We start from the raw sequence: 16,479 nt of genomic DNA, 5'->3' as shown, positions 1-16,479 counted from the left end.
TTCTGCCTCCATCTTTTTTTTTTTAATAAATTTATTTTATTTATTTTTATTTTTGGCTGTGTTGGGTCTTCGTTGCTGCATGCGGTTTTTCTCTAGTTGCGGCGAGCAGGGGCTACTCTTCGTTGCAGGGCGGTGGCTTCTCATTGCGGAGCACAGGCTCTAGGCATGTGGGCTCAGTAGTTGTGAAACGCAGGCTCAGTAGTTGTGGCACGTGGGCTCTAGAGCACAGGCTCAGTAGTTGTGGTGCCCGGGCTTATTTGCTCCGCAGCATATGGGATCTTCCCGGACCAGGGCTCGAACCCGTGTCCCCTGCATTGGCAGGCGGATTCTTAACCACTGCGCCACCAGGGAAGCCCCTGCCTCCATCTTCACATGGCCTTCTCCTCTCTGTGTGTCTGTCTGTCTCTGTATCGGTGTGTCTCTCTGCGTCCAAATCTCCCTCTTCTTTCCCTTATAAAGACACCGTCCTTTGGATCTAGGAGGGCCCACCCTAAATCCATGATGATCTCATCTTGAGATCCTTGACTTGATTACATCTGCAAAGACCCCGTTTCCAAATAAGGCCACATTCTGAGGTTCCAGGTGGACATGCATCTGGGGGGGACCCTATTCCACCCCCCTCAGGAACTTTCTATTTCCAGTGACTTGTAAACGAGAACAAGTTTACGGGGGTTATTAGTACTTCATTCTTACATTCTTTAGAACACATTGTAATTTTCAGGTATTTTAAAGTTAAGTGTTGAACTTCAGCTCACTCTCGGGAACCCAGTAAGTAAGAAGAGGAAAGAGGAGATCTTAAGGAGAACTAGTTCCTTGCTTGGAAGCTTCTAAATCTGAATCCCCTGTGAATATAATTTGCTATAAAGTATAAATAGGTGCCTAATATATTACAGTGGGTCAAAATGTCTGGCTCTTTGCCTGTACTCTGAATAACCTGCTCCTTCTCCATGCGTTCAAATACCACCCTCATCAAATACAAAATTCTTGTACCTTAGAGAGGGAAAAAAATGTTCCGTCTGCCTAGCCCTGCACCTAGCTTACATAAGTGCATGAACGTGTTTTCTTCCTGACCTTGAGACATGAGATATATTAAAATATATTCGAGCTCACACCATTGCAGCACTAAAAGGAATACTAATGAAGGTTTTGCAAGGTTCTGGAATTTTCCTAATATAGGAGCTGGTTAGAGCTGGCATTCTTAGGACGGTGAGGACCTTGAGATGCTCAGAAACCCACCTCATACCTGTTTGCTACCAGCATGGGCTATTTCAGGGCTCTGGAATTCAGTAACGACTCCACACAGTTCAGCCACTTTGCTGCTTCCTTTATTCCATTCCCTTGTGTGTGTCGGGGATTAAAAATGGGAGCTTCCCATGCCCCATGGGCCCTGCTGAGTGCATCTTGATTGTTGGGAATAGGCCCTCCTTCCCAAAACAAACCAATGAGTTACAGTAGACCAGGGCTCAGCAGACTTTTTCTGTAAAGAGCCCGATAGTATATATTATAGTGTCTGCAGGTCACACAGCCTCGGTCACAGCTACCCAACTTGCTAAAGCAGCCCCAGACTACGCGGAAACAAGTGGACATGGCTGGGAGTCAGTAAAACTTTATTTACAAAAACAGGTGGCTGGCCCACAGGCCAGAGTCTGCCACCCCCCGCAATAGACTCATGACTTTTCCTGTTCTCCTTCTAGGCCCATGACTCTGATCTTGTAAATTTGGTGAGGGACGCAGGTGCAGGAGGGACAGGAGTGCCTCGCAGGTGTGAGTTTGCACTGGGAACTCCCCATGGAGGGTCTTGCTAAGCCTCACCTACCCCTCACACCATTTCGGTTGTCTTTTGACAGAAATGCAGTGCCCTTGAATAATTTCCCAGGCCATTGCAAGCAAACAGGTTTGTTTGTTTTTTTTTTCCTGGCATTGTAGGTGCAAGTTTTTCTTTCCTCCCTTCCGCCTTTAACAGAATGCTTTTTATCTGCTGAAAGGGAAACCCACTGGCCTCTGTCAAGTGTTTGATTTCCTCTGCCCTCCTTCCAGCCACCTCTTGCTAACATTTGCTCTGTTTCCTGCATTAAAGGTTTTTAAAATAGTAATAATATATAATAAGGCCAGTTGGGGTTTTCTGGAAGATTTCAGATGTGTAGTAGCTACACCTGAATTAATCTTTTCAAAATCATCTGTTTTCATTAAAGTGTTTTTCAGTCATGTCATTTTGATTTCTGGACAGTCAGTTGAATTAACATAATTGTTTAAAACACGCCAATGACGAAAAGCCGGCTGCCCTTCCTGGCGGGGCCTAAGGGGGTGGAATGGTTTTGCTGGGGCCAGTACAAGCATCTGGCCTTGTACTCAGAGGGATGAGAAATACTTACCCACGAGGCATATGCTTTCTTAGGGTCTGAACTCCCTGTGGATGAGACTGAAGGTGCCTCCTTCCTGACACCAGAAGGTAGTGTGAAATGGAGCAAAGGGGAGTGGATAAGCTCTGGGACAAGCCTGGACAGTGCAGGGGTGTCTTCCTCATGTTCTTTCCCAGCTGTGTTCATACCAAAGTGTCAGGGTCATACCTCTGTCCTCCCGACCAGATTTGCCCTTTTTCAACCTCATGTTGGAAGGCCATTTCCGTTGGTGGTCAATGTCATCCTTTAGATGTGATTCTTACTAGTTTACTCTTTTTTTTTTTTAATCACTATAGAATTTCTTTTTAATTGAAGTATAGTTAATTTACAATATTGTGTTAGTTTCAGGTGTACAGCAAAGTGATTCAGAAATATATATATGTGTGTGTGTGTGTATATATATTCTTTTTCAGATTCTTTTCCATTATGGATTATTACAAGATATCGAGTATAGGTCCCCGTGCTGTACAGTAGGTCCTTGTTGTTTACCTGGTTTACATATAGTAGTGTGTATATGTTAATCCCAAACTCCTAATTTATCTCTCCTTCCCCCCCACTCTCCCCTTTGGTAACCATAAGTTTGTTTTCTATGTCTGTGAGTCTATTTCTGTTTTGTAAATTAGATCACTTGTATCATTTTTTTAGATTCCACATATAAGTGATATCATATGATATTTGTCTTTCTCTGTCTGGCTTACTTCACTTAGTATGATAATCTCTAGGTCCATCCATGTTGCTGCAAATGGCATTATTTCATTCTTTTTTATGACTGAATAATATTCCATTGCATGTGTGTGTGTGTGTGTGTGTGTGTGTGTGTGTGTGTGTGTGTGTGTGTATCTCACATCTTCTTAAGCCATTCATCTGTTGATGGGCACTTGGGTTGCTTCCATGTCCTGGCTATTGTAAATAGTGCTGCTGTGAACATTGGGGTGCATGTATCTTTTCGAATTAGACTTTTCTCTGGATATATGCCCAGGAGTGCGATTGCTGGATCATATGGTAATTACTAGTTTACTCTTGGTAAGAAGTTCCAGGGACACCCCCGCTTCCCCGCTCCCCACCCCCATGCAGTGGTTAAACTTGTTCAGCAGAATGACTCAAAACACTAAATGGAGCGTTTTTTTCCCCCTTATTTCCATGAACCATCCTTGTCAAATGCTAAGGGAGCTCTGAGGAGTGAGCGCTACAGGGTGCCTTCCAGGCCACTTACAGAGCACTATGGGGGTCCCTGGGTGTCGGAACCAGTTCCTCAACGAAGCTCTCAGGGTCCCATCCATCACGCAGGACAGCTGTCAGTAGAGAAGGAGGAATGACGTTCTTAAGTGCTGTCTGAGTCTGTCTTCTGTCCCGGGGATGTCAGGTTCGTGGGAGGAGGTTGAAATCCACGATGGTTGAGCAGCACATGCTTGCTCCGCAGGTCAAGTCTCCTACAGCTCTAGTTGTGCTTTTTTTTTTTTTTTTTAAGAAAACATTTTAACCATTTTTAAGTATAGATTCACATTGCTGTGCATCCATCCCCTCCACCCACCTCCTGGACTTTCTCATCTTCCCAAATTCTGTCCCCATTAAACACTGACTCCCCAGCCCCCTGTCCCCCACCATTCTACTTTCTGCCTCTAAGAATTTGACTACACTAAGTCCCTCATATACGTGAAGTCATGCAGTATTTGTCCTTTTGTGACTGGCTTATTTCACGGAGCATGATGTCCTCACCCAGGTGTAGCAGGTGTGAGAATTTCCTTCCTTTTTAAGGCTGGATAATATTACATTTTACGGATATATCACATTTTGTTTATCCATTCATCTGTCAGTGGACACTTGGGTTGCTTCCACCTTTTGAGTATTGTGAACCATGCTGCTATGAACACGGGTGTGCAAATATCTGTTTGAGTCCCTGCTTTCAGTTCTTTTGGGTCCATACCCGGAAGTGGAATTGTTGGATCATATGGTAATTCTATGTTTGACTTTTCTGAGGAACTGCCACACTTTTCCATAGCAGCCGCACCGTTTTGCATTCCCACCAGCAACATATGAGGATTCTAGTTCCTCTACATCCTCACCGACCCTTGTTACTTTCCATTGTACCATCCTAGGGGGTGTGAAGTGGCATCTCATTGTGGTTTTGATTTGCATTTTCCTAGCAGTAAGGATGTTGAGCATCTTTTCACGTGCTTATTGGCCATTTCTGTATCTTCTTTAGAGAAATGTCTATTCACGCCCTTTGCCCATTTTTGAATCAGATTGTTTGTTTTTTAATCGTTAAATGGTAAGACTTCTCTACACTCATTGCATCTGACACCAGAGGGTTGTAAGAACTTAAAAGCAAGTCTTAGATACCCATGACCTCTGACATCTCCAGGCATTCCACCAGAAGACTGGTGTCTGGTAAGTATGGTCCCAGGCCTGGGAAGGAAGCAGAAGAATTGGCCCAGGGCAGTCTCCCAACTAGAGACCAGCCAACCCGCTGTCATCCCCCAGTCCCCCAGAAGAGTGGGTTATCAAAGCTGAAGTCATGAGCCTGAAAGCCAGCATGAATCATTAGGAAGAAATCGTGTCACATCAGCCTCATTTCCTCTTCTGGCAGGTGACCGTCTAGTCAGTAGACCAGGAAAACGAGGTGGAACGTGGGGAGATGGGAAGCGTCAGATCGGGTCCTGGACATCATTCTTGGGGGCAGAAGTGAGAAACACACAGAGATGTTACGATAATTCTGAGCTAATCACCGTTTGGCCAGGCTTATAACTAGTTGGATGAAAGTTCCCAAAGGGCGTTAATTAGTGAGTTAATTAGAGGGAGATCGCCCCCCAGGTTCCATCCTCTGCTCTGTCCACCAGTCCTTTACCATGGAATTTTTTTTTTTTTTTGGCTGTGTCTGGTCTTCGTTGCGGCATGCGGGCTTTTAGTTCCCTGACCAGGGATCGAACCCACGTCCCCTGCATTGGAAGGCAGATTCTTTACCACTGGACCACCGGGGAAGTCCCTACCATGTCATTTAGAAAAGCAAAGATGTGGAAAGTTTGCTTATCAAAGCTGGAGGGGTGGCCTCCATCTCTGTGTCCTAAAATCGGGGCCCCCCAAATCTCAGCGACTGAAGTAGTTAGCTGAAGCCAGCGAGGTGGGCTTCGGGGCAAGGAATGTTTCGACCCCCATGCCTGGATCTCACTCGGCATTTCCTGGCCTGGACGCCGTGGACATTTGGGGCCAGCTGGTTCTCCGTGGTCGGGATGCCGAGTGGCATCCTTGGTGGTGACCCACTCGATGTCAGGAGCACCCCCCATAGCCCCTGGTGGTCATGATCAAAAATGTTTCTAGATGCTGTTAAATGTCTCCCAGGGATCTGAATCAACCACTGGTCTAAATAAGCAACTATGGACATATAGGATGGGAAAATAGGACTGAATGACAGCCTGTGAGAAAACCTAGAGCTTTCAGTTGATAATAATAGTTTGAACTAGTGGTTCTGAGATGAACTACTCCTCGCCCCCCTTTCCTGTTCCGGTACTACTTGCAACAAAGCAGGGGCCCCTCAGGGCTGTCATTTCCGTGTCTTGTCCCATTCAGTCCCCAGGCAGCTCTGCAAAGCAGTCTCCCTAGCCCTGGAATCTCGTCTACTCCTTGGCTTCGGGTACCGTCCTCTGCCCAAATCTCCATCCCTCTTCTAAACCTGTCTCCTGAGCGCCCCACTCCTGTGTCTAGCTGCCACCTGCCATCACCCCGAGTCCTCCCAAGCAGCTTGGGCCAAACCCGCCACCGTTCCCCCTCCCGGCCTCAAGTCTGCCCTGCCCGTCCCCCACCCCCGGGTCGGTGGTCCTGGCACCCTCCACCCTCAGCCCCTTCTAGTCTGCTGCCCGGTCGCATCCGCTACTTCCAGAGGCAAATCGGAACTAATACCCTCATGCATAAACCTTTCTGTAGCTTCAGTTTCAAGGATAAAGTATAACCCCCAGGGGCCCCTAAGGCCCACCACAGAACCGTTGTGCACAAGGCATCCCCTCCCCAACTGCCCCTCCACCCCACTTTGTTTCTCCTCGTTTCTCTCTTCCAAACCCCAGACCAGGCACCTCCCTTACTCCCCTGCCTCTCTCCCTCCCTCCCCCGAGCAAATATTTATTGAGCATCCACCCCGCACCAGGCCCTGTGCCCACAACCAACAACACAGAGGTCGCCCCTGCGTGGAGTTTCCTAAGTAAAACATGAAAATGCAGTACCCTCCTCATTATTTGTGGGTTCTGTATTCACGAATTCGCCTACGGGCTAAAGTTTATCTGTAATCCCCCCAAGTCAGTGCTCACAGCGCTTTCTCTGCCATTCAACAGCGCGTTCCTGGCTGAGGTTGAACTGCACACTCCGCCTTCTCGCCTACCCCATCTCAGCTTGTTCTGTAAACAAGCATCCTTTTTGTCGTGTATTTAGTGCCACATTTTCTGCATTCTTGTGCTTTCTGTTGGCAATTTCGCTGTTTTGAAAATGGCCCCCAAGCCTAGGACTGAAGTGCTGTCTAGTGTCCTAAGCCCAGGGGGGCTGCGATGCTCCCTCTTGGGGAAAACACGAGTGTTCCACGAGCTCTGTGAGTTACAGAGCTGTTGGCCACGAGTTCAGTGTTAGTGAATCAGCGGTATGTATTCAGTAAGTCACCTTTCAACAGAAACACACATCACACAAGATTCTGTATTAACAGGTTGATGAAAATATGACCAGAGGCTCTTGGAACCTAACCCCAGATTTGCCCTAGAAGCAACGGCTTCGGTATCCACTAACTCAGTGTTCACAACAACTTTATAGACGTAACTACTGCACGAGTGGGTGCAGAAACCTCCCAGATTGGGCCTCCTTGACCTTCCCCTTCACTTCTGCCCTGCAGGTGTGTCTTCTCTCCAACCACGTTTGTCCCCTGCACCCCAGGGGCATCTGCAGCCTGGGATCCCCAACCACTGTGCAGGGAACTCCTCACCCCCAGCCTGTCTCAGGAGCACGCCCTTGCCCTGAATTGGAGGCCCTGCCATGCCTGCTGCAGGACAGGCATCTGTCTCCGAGTCTTACTCTCCCGACCCTTGCTCCTCCAAGCCCCTTTTCTCTCAGGACTCCTCATTCCAAGGAGCCACCCCAGCTTTTCCCCATGCTCTGGACCAGCCCGCTGGAGGAGGACAGGTTCTCGTGGGACATGAATGAGTCACACGGGAGATGTGGGGCAGAGCCTGCCCTGGTGGTCCTTACCTTGTCAGTACGGGTTTTCCGAACTCCACACGCTGCACGATAGGTGGCTGCCCGTGGGAGGACCGAGCCCAGCCCAGGGCCTCACCTCCAGCCTGTGAGTGCTCAGAGATGATCAACTCATCACAAAAGGCCAGCATTTATTTTTCAAAGTCATATGCCTTCAATAGTTAGCTTAAAGTAGATAAATGTACTTTTATTTGCCTGTCTTTTGGTGTAGACCCAACAGCCTTTCCACTGATGGAAATTTGTCATGTTTCTTGAAACGAGACCTATGGTAGAGACTCTGCTCTCTAATTTCCATTTAATCAGAAATTTAAAGAAACCTCCGGCCATCCAACTGCTGAATCCTTTGAAATAATTTTAGATTTACAAAGAGTTAAAAAAAAAAAGATCATGCCAGGTATTCCCTGGCAGTCCAGTGGTTGGGACTTGATGCTTTCACTGCTGGGACCCGGGTTCGATCCCCGGTCAGGGAACTAGGATCCTGTAAGCCGCGTGGCACAGCCAAAAAGAAAAAAGATCGTGCAGAGAGTTCCCACATACCCTGCACCCAGCTTCCTAGCATTAACTTTTTTTTTTTTTAAATTATAAATGTCATATGACCATTGCAGAAAATTTGGAAAATAGAAAAATGGGGGAAAACACCCAAAATCCCTTGCAACTGCAGTTAGTTGTCATTCTGTTGTATCACCTCCCAGGATTTTCTTTCTTTACCCTTGTTTTCCTGCAGGGTTGTCCTTGGTACAGTCATTTGAAAAAGCAGTTTGGTGATGCATATCTAAAATCATAAAGCATTTCTAACCTCTGCCTCCGCAATCCTGTCCCTTTGAGACGTGTGTGTGTGTGATTGGAATGCATACATCTGACATCTGACAACAGGGAAATGATTAAAGCAGTACTTACAAAGACCATAGCAGCATGCGAAACTTGGAACGTTGGTATATTCACCGTGATGACAACTGTCGTCGTATACACCCAGGCAAATAAAGATCTGGGCACAGTGACATTTGTAAATGATGGCAAGAATATTGGCCGATTTTCATTTTCTTTTAATTTTTCCTTTAAAAATTTTTTAAGTCCACTCCTATACTATTAATTGAGGGATCAAATTCAGGTAACAGTGACATAGGTGACATTTTTTTCATGAGCCCTTACCAGAGTTTCATGAGGGCCGTTTCTTATCAGCCAGGAATCTTTGCAGGTGAAGAGTTTGTACCACATTTGTTCTTCAGGACCATAATATGCAGCTGGCTGGATTTATGCCCAAGAATGTTCCGCTTTGTTCTTTTTTTTTTCCCCCCTAAGATGACTCACCACTAGCAGTTTGCCTCAGTTAGTTCTTATCTTTATTAAAGAAGAACAATTTAGAGAAACGCCATCTTGGCATTAGGTATTAATCAGAGATGTGCCTTATTTATCTATGGACTAATTAAGCCAGTGCCCGCCCCACCCCCCAAAAAAAAACCTTTGAGGTTAAGGTTCATTAAGAACGCTCGCTAAGGGCTTCCCTGGTGGCTCAGTGGTTGGGAGTCCGCCTGCCAGTGCGGGGGACACGGGTTCGAGCCCTGGTCCGGGAAGATCCCACACGCCGCGGAGCAACTGAGCCCGTGCGCCCCAACTACTGAGCCTGCGCTCTAGAGCCCGCAGGCCCCAGCTACTGAGCCTGCGCTCTAGAGCCCGCAGGCCCCAGCTACTGAGCCTGCGCTCTAGAGCCCGCAGGCCACAGCTACTGAGGCCCGTGCGGCTGGAGCCCAAGCTCTAGCAGCGGGAGAGGCCACCGCAGCGAGAGGCCCACGCACCGCGGTGAGGAGTGGCCCCTGCTCGCCGCAGCTAGAGAAAGCCGCACGCAGCAGCGAAGACCCAATGCAGCCAAAAATAAATAATAAATAAATAAATATATATATATTTAAAAAAAAAAGAACACTTACTAAGAATTCACTCCTAGGCAGTACACCAGCTACTTGATTGACATCTAGTGATTTGGGCACTAAAATCTAGCTCTCTGCCTGACTGTCCCATGCCAACCTCATTTTTTCCCTTACGCAAAATCAGAGTAATATTTTTCTACACATCGTGTCACCGAAATTATGCTAGACTGCTTGAGGGATCATGGGGACGGATTGGCGCATTTCTGCCGGGATAAAGGTCTCACATGAATAGTTAGCGTATATTTTGTGCCATGAAGCGTCCCTGACTCTTAGACGTCCCGGAAGAAAAAGCAGCTTCGAGCAGTTTTCGTGGAAGGGTGTGGTTTCTCCCCACGCATCTGGGTTTTTCTTTAGCGTGCCATCAGAACTTTTTAATCAGAGGTCACCTCGCAGTGTGGAAAGGTTCTGAAGAGCCTCCTGCGTCTCTCAGAATTCTGGGGCTGGAGGAGCCCCAGGGAGACCGGGTCCTGATCTGGGGGGTTAGAGATGAGACCACCCACGGCCCCGCCCTCATCTTTCCCCTGACAAGCTAGAGGCCACCTGGCCCATCACCCCGCTTCCAGACGGGTAATGGGGTTCCGTCTGGCCTGCTTGCAGACACAGAACTTTAAAACCTGCCAGGAGGGAATTCCCTGGCGGTCCAGTGGTTAGGACTCCGAGCTTTCACTGCCGAGGGTCCGGGGTCGATCCCTGGTCGGGTGACTAAGATCCCACAAGCCACACAGTGTGGCCTAAATAAATAAATAAATAAAAATAAAAATAAATAAACTCTGCCAGGAAAGCCCACCCTCTGGGGCCAAGGGCAGTTGTGTCTGCCCAGTTCCCAAGGGTGGGAATGTCTTTGGGCACCGTGCAGAGGAGGAAAGCTGTCCTCATGAAGTCAGCCAGGGTAGCAAGAGGGCCACGGAGACCCCAGGAGAAGAGTGGGCTTGGGCAGGGGGAGGTCAACTTTCAGGGCGCACAGGACGGGACAGGTCCTGTCGGGGTGATGCTGGCTCAGTAAACGACAGGTCTGGGGGTGAGAAAGTGCATAAGGTTCTGGGGCGGGTGGGCAGGGAGTTCATCAAGAGAGGAGCCATGAGGGTTGACAGACCCTCATTTCGTTCCCCCACCTTCCAGCAGAGCCCAGTCTGTTTCGTGGAGATTTTTTTTGTTTTTTAAGTGGAAAGGTGATAAGTTGTCTTTAAAGTGAAATAGCCAAGGACGGGCTCGCACCCGACCCCTGCAGGCCTCACCCTTGGGTGTCTGCCCTTGACCTTCCTGGCAGGGACCAGGTCTTTCTGTGTACCTGTGCCGTGAGCACAGAGATGGCCGGTGATGTCACCCTCGAGGAGGTCAAGGTTTGATGAGGCCTGAGGCAATGAGATGGAAGCAGTGTGTGTAGGGGGATGGGGGGCAGGTAACGGAAGCGCACTGGAAAGCCTAGACCACGAGGGTGGGGAGCAGGGCAGGGCAACCCAGAGGGACTCTGACCTGGCCCCAAAGCTGGCCGAGTAAAGGGGCACCTGGGCCGGGGCCCCCAGGGACTCCAGGGCTCCCCAGTGCTGCATGACAGCACACTTGGGGTACAGGGTGCAATTGGTGGCAAGAGGTGAGGCCTGGGAGGGGCCCGAACCCTGGAGAGTCCAGCACAAGCAGGCCAGGGAGTTAGGACTTTATACCAAAGCCATGGGGACGCCGATCAGGTGTGTGGGAAGCCGCGCAGGCAGCAGGTGGGGAGGGACCGGGGTGGCAAGTCTGGACGGGCAGCCACCCAAGGAGGTCACAGCCTTGGCTGAACGGCCAGGACTTGTCCCGCTGGCACGGAGGGAGGGCCCTGCACAGAGGGGCGGAGGCTGGCACGGAGGGCCCTGCACAGAGGGGCGGAGGCTCCCGAAGAGCACGGGGAGGGGCCCCGGGGACAATGCGGGGAGAGAATGAGTGTGGGTGGAGGGGAGGCCACCTCTTCCTGGGAAGTGTGTCAAGTCCAAGTTCCGTGGTGGGGGGAGGCCACGTGCTCCCAGCTCACCACAGTGCTCAGCAGGGCTCTTTTTTTTTTTTTTTTAATTTTTATTGGAGTAGAGTTGATTTACAATATCGTGTTAGTTTCTGCTCTACAGCAAAGCGAATCAGTTATACATATACCTATAGCCACTCTTTTTTAGATTCTTTTCCCATCTGGGTCATTACAGAGTACTGAGTAGAGTTCCCTGTGCTATACAGTAGGTCCTTATTAGTTATCTATTTTATATATAGTAGTGTGTCTATGTCAATCCCAATCTCCCAATTTATCCCTTCCCCCTGCCCCCCGAAGAGCTCTTTTGAGTAGATCTAAAGTATCTGAGAATCCAGACCCTTGACCCTGCTTGCAGAGCGTGACCCACTGAGCTCCCCAGCAGCTGGGGATACAGCGCTCAACCAGACAGCAGCCTGCTCTCAGGAAGCTTCCGGACAGGCTGTGCTATGGTGGGGGAAGATGGACTGTGGAAACAAGGGGTGGGGGACCCGGCTGCTAAGAACTTATCCCAGGAGAGTATCCATTGCTGATGAAGTGTGTCACGCAGACGTCCATCACAGTTTAATTTACAACCACGGGAAACGTTGGAAATACCCCAAGAACACGACATGAGAGGAATGGTCGTGTTTAATAAGTGATTTTACAGCCACTGCAAAAGATTTCCATAAGAAAGCTGTTGTAAAAGCTTTACACAATATATTTGACAGGCTGGCAGAATGTTTATGACACATCTTAAGCAGAAAGGCAGGATGTAAAATTAAGTTTGGGCAGGAGCTCACCCGTGTATTAGGTCAAACCGTGGGAAATGGTCGTTTTTGTAGGTCGGAAATGGTTGTTTTTGTAGGTCAGAAATGGTTGATGGTTGGCGACCGTGTGACCTCATTGAAATGAACAGAAATAAGAATGGAAAGGAATGTGCTAAAACAGGAGCAGTGGTTCCGTCTGGTTTGTGAAATCCCAGGCGGTTGCTATTTAATTATTATGGAAAACTAGAAATCCCTCGTCTGTGTTAACGTCACCTGTTACATAGGGGAGCCCCCCAGGAGAGCCCACTTCCACGCCCGCCCATGAGCCAGCCCTTCATGGGGACCGCCATCCTGGACTTCCTTTCCTCCAAGCATCACCCCCATCCTTCGGCCCCTTCCTCTCAAGTCACGGCTGGGACCCCTCGGTAGTTCTATAAACTCTCAGGGGCATACTCCACTCAGCCCGAGTTGGCCCTCATGGGGGCCTCAGTCCGCCTGCATCCGACCCTCCATGGTACTTATTAGAACACAGCTTTCCAGGTGCCACTTCCAGCCAATGAACTCACTGAACTTGGCCCAGGCCCTAGATAAACTCCAGGGCAGGCTTGGCCGGCCAGCAGCTTGGCCCTCCTAGCTCTGGTTATCGCACTGATACTGCTGTGACCTAAGATGACCCACCCTGTGTGCACTACACTGTTGGTTTATTGAGCCTGCCTGCAGGCACCAGAAACCCCTTTGGTTTTCTCACCTGTGCTGCTGCTACAGGTGGGACCCTCCCATGCCCCCCATCTTTGCTGAATCTCTTGCTATTTCCTCCATAGTAGCCTATCAAGATGGTTTTGTGTTTGGGAATTCCCTGGAGGTCCAGTGGTTAGGACTCGGCACTTCCACTGCAGGCGGCCCAGGTTCGATCAGTGGTCGGGGATCCCGCATGCCACGTGGGGCGGCCCAAAAAAAAAAAAAAAAAAAAAAGGAGCTTTGTGTTACTTCATCTCTCTGTCTTTATTTCCAAACAAAATCTGGGGCAGCTTCTCTGCGCCATGTCATCTGTGAATTTGATAAGCGAGCCTCCTATGGTCTCATCTCAGGCAAGACCGAGGACAGAGCCCTTTGGCATTCCACTAGAGACCCTCTTTCTACGTAAGATCGGTCCATTACCAAGCTTGAGTGTGGATGCCCAGTAAATTTTAAAGTCGCCCAGCCTGCACTCATCAGTTCTTAATACCCCCTGGAATTTACATGGATGTCATGAGGGATTCAGCCAGCACCTAGCTGATACCCCAGGGACCCGTATCCACTCTGTCTCCCCACTGTGCCCAGAGCCACGAGGATTAGCGACCCATTTGCTGTAGTGGCTATAAACACCTTCTCTCTGTCTACTCTCCTGTAGGGCTGCAAAGCACACCTCTCAGAGTTTAGTCTTGATTTGTTCCAGGAAACGGGAAACCCAGGATTCACGGCCTATTTCCCATCCCCACAGCCCATAAGCCATTTTCTGCCAGCGATTAACATCGAGTTTGTAAGATTAACTTCCTTCCTCTTTTCCAATCAGGATCGCTTTGCCCTTCTGTTGTTTTCTGTCACTCTGCCCTCCCCGGCTCCCCAAAGGCACTCCACACAAGCTCAGCCAACTGTCTCCGTGTCTGACGCAAAAGTTGTCCGATCTGGCGACTTTAGTTGGTGCCACCTGTGTCCCTGGACAGCCATGTGCCAGGTACTGAGGAGTTGAGGTCAGCTACACGTCCCTCGTCCTGCATTGAGCTTCGACGCCCTTCTCAACGTGTTTTCTCTGATCCTTCCTGGTCCAAGTGCCATCTCACCAACAGAGGAGACAGAAGGAAACCACGGTTAAGGAGTCTCGTTTTTAGGGAGTTCCCTGGTGGCCCAGTGGTTAGGATCGCGGGCTTTCACTGCTGTGGCCCGGGTTCAATCCCTGAACTGAGATCCCACGAGCCACGCGGTGTGGCCCAAAAAAATGGGGAGGGGGGAGTCTCATTTCTTCTCTGTCAAGTGGTATTATGTGGACACATTCTGGGTCCTTTAATTTTGTTTTCATCTTTAATAGAGGTAAAATATGCATAAAGTTTATCATCTTAACCATCTTTTTTTGTTTTTATTTTATTTTTAATTTTATTGAAGTATAGTTGATTTACAATGTTGTGTTAATTGCAGCTGTACAGCAAAGTGATTCAGTTATACATATACACATTCTTTTTTATATTTTTTCCCATTATGGTTTATCACAGGATATTGAATATAGTTCCCTGTGCTATACAGTAGGACCTTGATGTTTATCCATCCTGTATATAATAGTTTGCATCTGCTTATCCCAGACTCCCAGTACTTCCCTCCCCCAGCCCCTTGGCAACCACAGGTCTGTTCTGTGTGTCTGCGAGTCTGTTTCTGTTTTGTAGATAAGTTCATTTGTGTCATATTTTAGATTCCACATATAAGTGATATCATATGGTGTTTGTCTTTCTCTGTCTGACTTACTTCGCTTAGTATGATAATCTCTAGGTCCATCCATGTTGCTGCAAATGGCATTATTTCATTCTTTTTAATGACTGAGAAATAGTCCACTGTATATGTATACCACATCTTCTTTATCCATTCATCTGTCGATGGACATTTAGGTTGTTTCCATGTCTTGGCTATTGTGAATAGTGCTGCTATCAACATAGGGGTGCATGTATATTTTCAAATTATAGTTTTGTCTGTGTATATGCCCAGGAGTGTAATTGTTGGATCATATGATAACACTGTTTTTAGTTTTTTGAGGAACCTCTACACTGTTTTCCATAGTGGCTGCACCAATTTACATTCCCACCAACAGTGTAAGAAGGTTCCCTTTTCTGCACACCCTCTCCAGCATTTATTATTTGTAGACTTTTTAATGATGGCCATTCTGACCTGTGTGAGGTGATACCTCATTGTAGTTTTGATTTGCATTTCTCTAGTAATTAGCAATGTTGAGCATCTTTCCATGTGCCTATTGACCATCTGTATGTCTTTGGAGAAATGTTTATTTTTGTCTTCTGCCCATATTTCGATTGGGTTTTTTGTTATTGAATTGTATGAGCTGTTTGTATATTTTGGAAATTAAGCCCTTATCAGTCACATCATTTGCAAATATTTTCTCCCAGTTCGTAGGTTGTCTTTTTGTTTTGTTTATGGTTTCCTTTGCTGTGCAAAAGCTTTATCATCTTAACCATCTTAAGTGCACAATTCAGTGGCACTAAGTACATTCACCCTGTGGTGCAACCATCCCCACCATCCATCTCCAGAACTTTCTCATCTTCCCAAACTGAAACTCTGTCCCCATTAAACGCTGACTCCTCATCCCCCTCCCCCAGCCCCTGACACCCACCATCTACTTCCTGTCTCTGTAGATGCGACTCATTTAGGGACCTCACATGAGTGGAATCATACAGTATTTGTGCTTTTGTGTCTGACTTATTTCACTGAGGATAATGTCCTCAAGGTTCATCCATGTTGTAGCAGGTGTCAGAATCTCCTTCCTTTTTAGGGCTGAGTAATATTCCAGTGTTATGAAAGGACCACATTTTGTTTATCCATTCATCCATCGATAGACACTTGGGTTGCTTCCACCTCAGCATTATTGTAAATAATGCTGCTGTGAACATGGGTGTCCCTAAATATTTTCGATTATTTGTCACTTCCCTCCCTCTGTCCCAAGAGGGGCCTGGCCCATTCCTGCCCTTTTGAAACATAACTTGGAGCACCCACACACACATACCTTTTCAAATGTTATTCTTTTGTTTTTAACAAGGCTCAGTTCCTCCCGAGCTTAACTTTTTTTAAAAAAAAAGGAAACTGTCATTTGAGAATAGTTTTCAATTTATAAAAAACTTGCAAAGAGAGTATGGAGTTTCCTTATACCCCCCACGTAGTTTCCCCTGATGTTCACATTACTGTTGACTAAACTCCGTACTTTATTCAGACTTCACCAGGTTTTCTGTGCCAGGATCCAGCCCAGGAGCCCACATTGCACTTAGCGGATTTCACTTTTGAGCTACTTCCCTAATATTGTCATTCTTTGCAATTATGCATTGTCCAGTTCTAATAACCAGCCCTTGAAAATCTGAACTTGGTGGTCTTCCTTGGCAGCCCCTCATCCTCCTCCTTCAGATCCTGCCCCCTTTCCTTACTCCTCATGATTCTTCATCAAATCA

At 47.8% G+C, this 16,479-nt stretch overlaps 2 protein-coding genes across 3 annotated transcripts in view; both read left to right on the top strand.

Moving 5' to 3' along the window:
• LOC130707228 (rho guanine nucleotide exchange factor 18-like) overlaps positions 1 to 13,933 on the top strand; it is a 54,449-nt gene extending 40,516 nt beyond the window's left edge. Inside the window, exon 11 of the mRNA XM_057540465.1 lies at positions 13,839 to 13,933. Coding sequence (XP_057396448.1) covers positions 13,839 to 13,933 — 95 coding nt within the window. The remainder of the gene's footprint in view (positions 1 to 13,838) is intronic.
• The window catches only part of ARHGEF18 (Rho/Rac guanine nucleotide exchange factor 18), a 61,030-nt gene that overhangs the window by 5,659 nt on the left and 38,892 nt on the right, over positions 1 to 16,479 (top strand). The gene's annotated exons all lie outside the window — the stretch shown is intronic.

Source organism: Balaenoptera acutorostrata, chromosome 2 (assembly GCF_949987535.1).
Source record: "Balaenoptera acutorostrata chromosome 2, mBalAcu1.1, whole genome shotgun sequence".
In the NCBI taxonomy this organism is placed as follows: domain Eukaryota; kingdom Metazoa; phylum Chordata; class Mammalia; order Artiodactyla; family Balaenopteridae; genus Balaenoptera; species Balaenoptera acutorostrata.
Note: the sequence above shows the minus strand (reverse complement) of the source record. Positions and strands in the feature narration are given on the sequence as shown.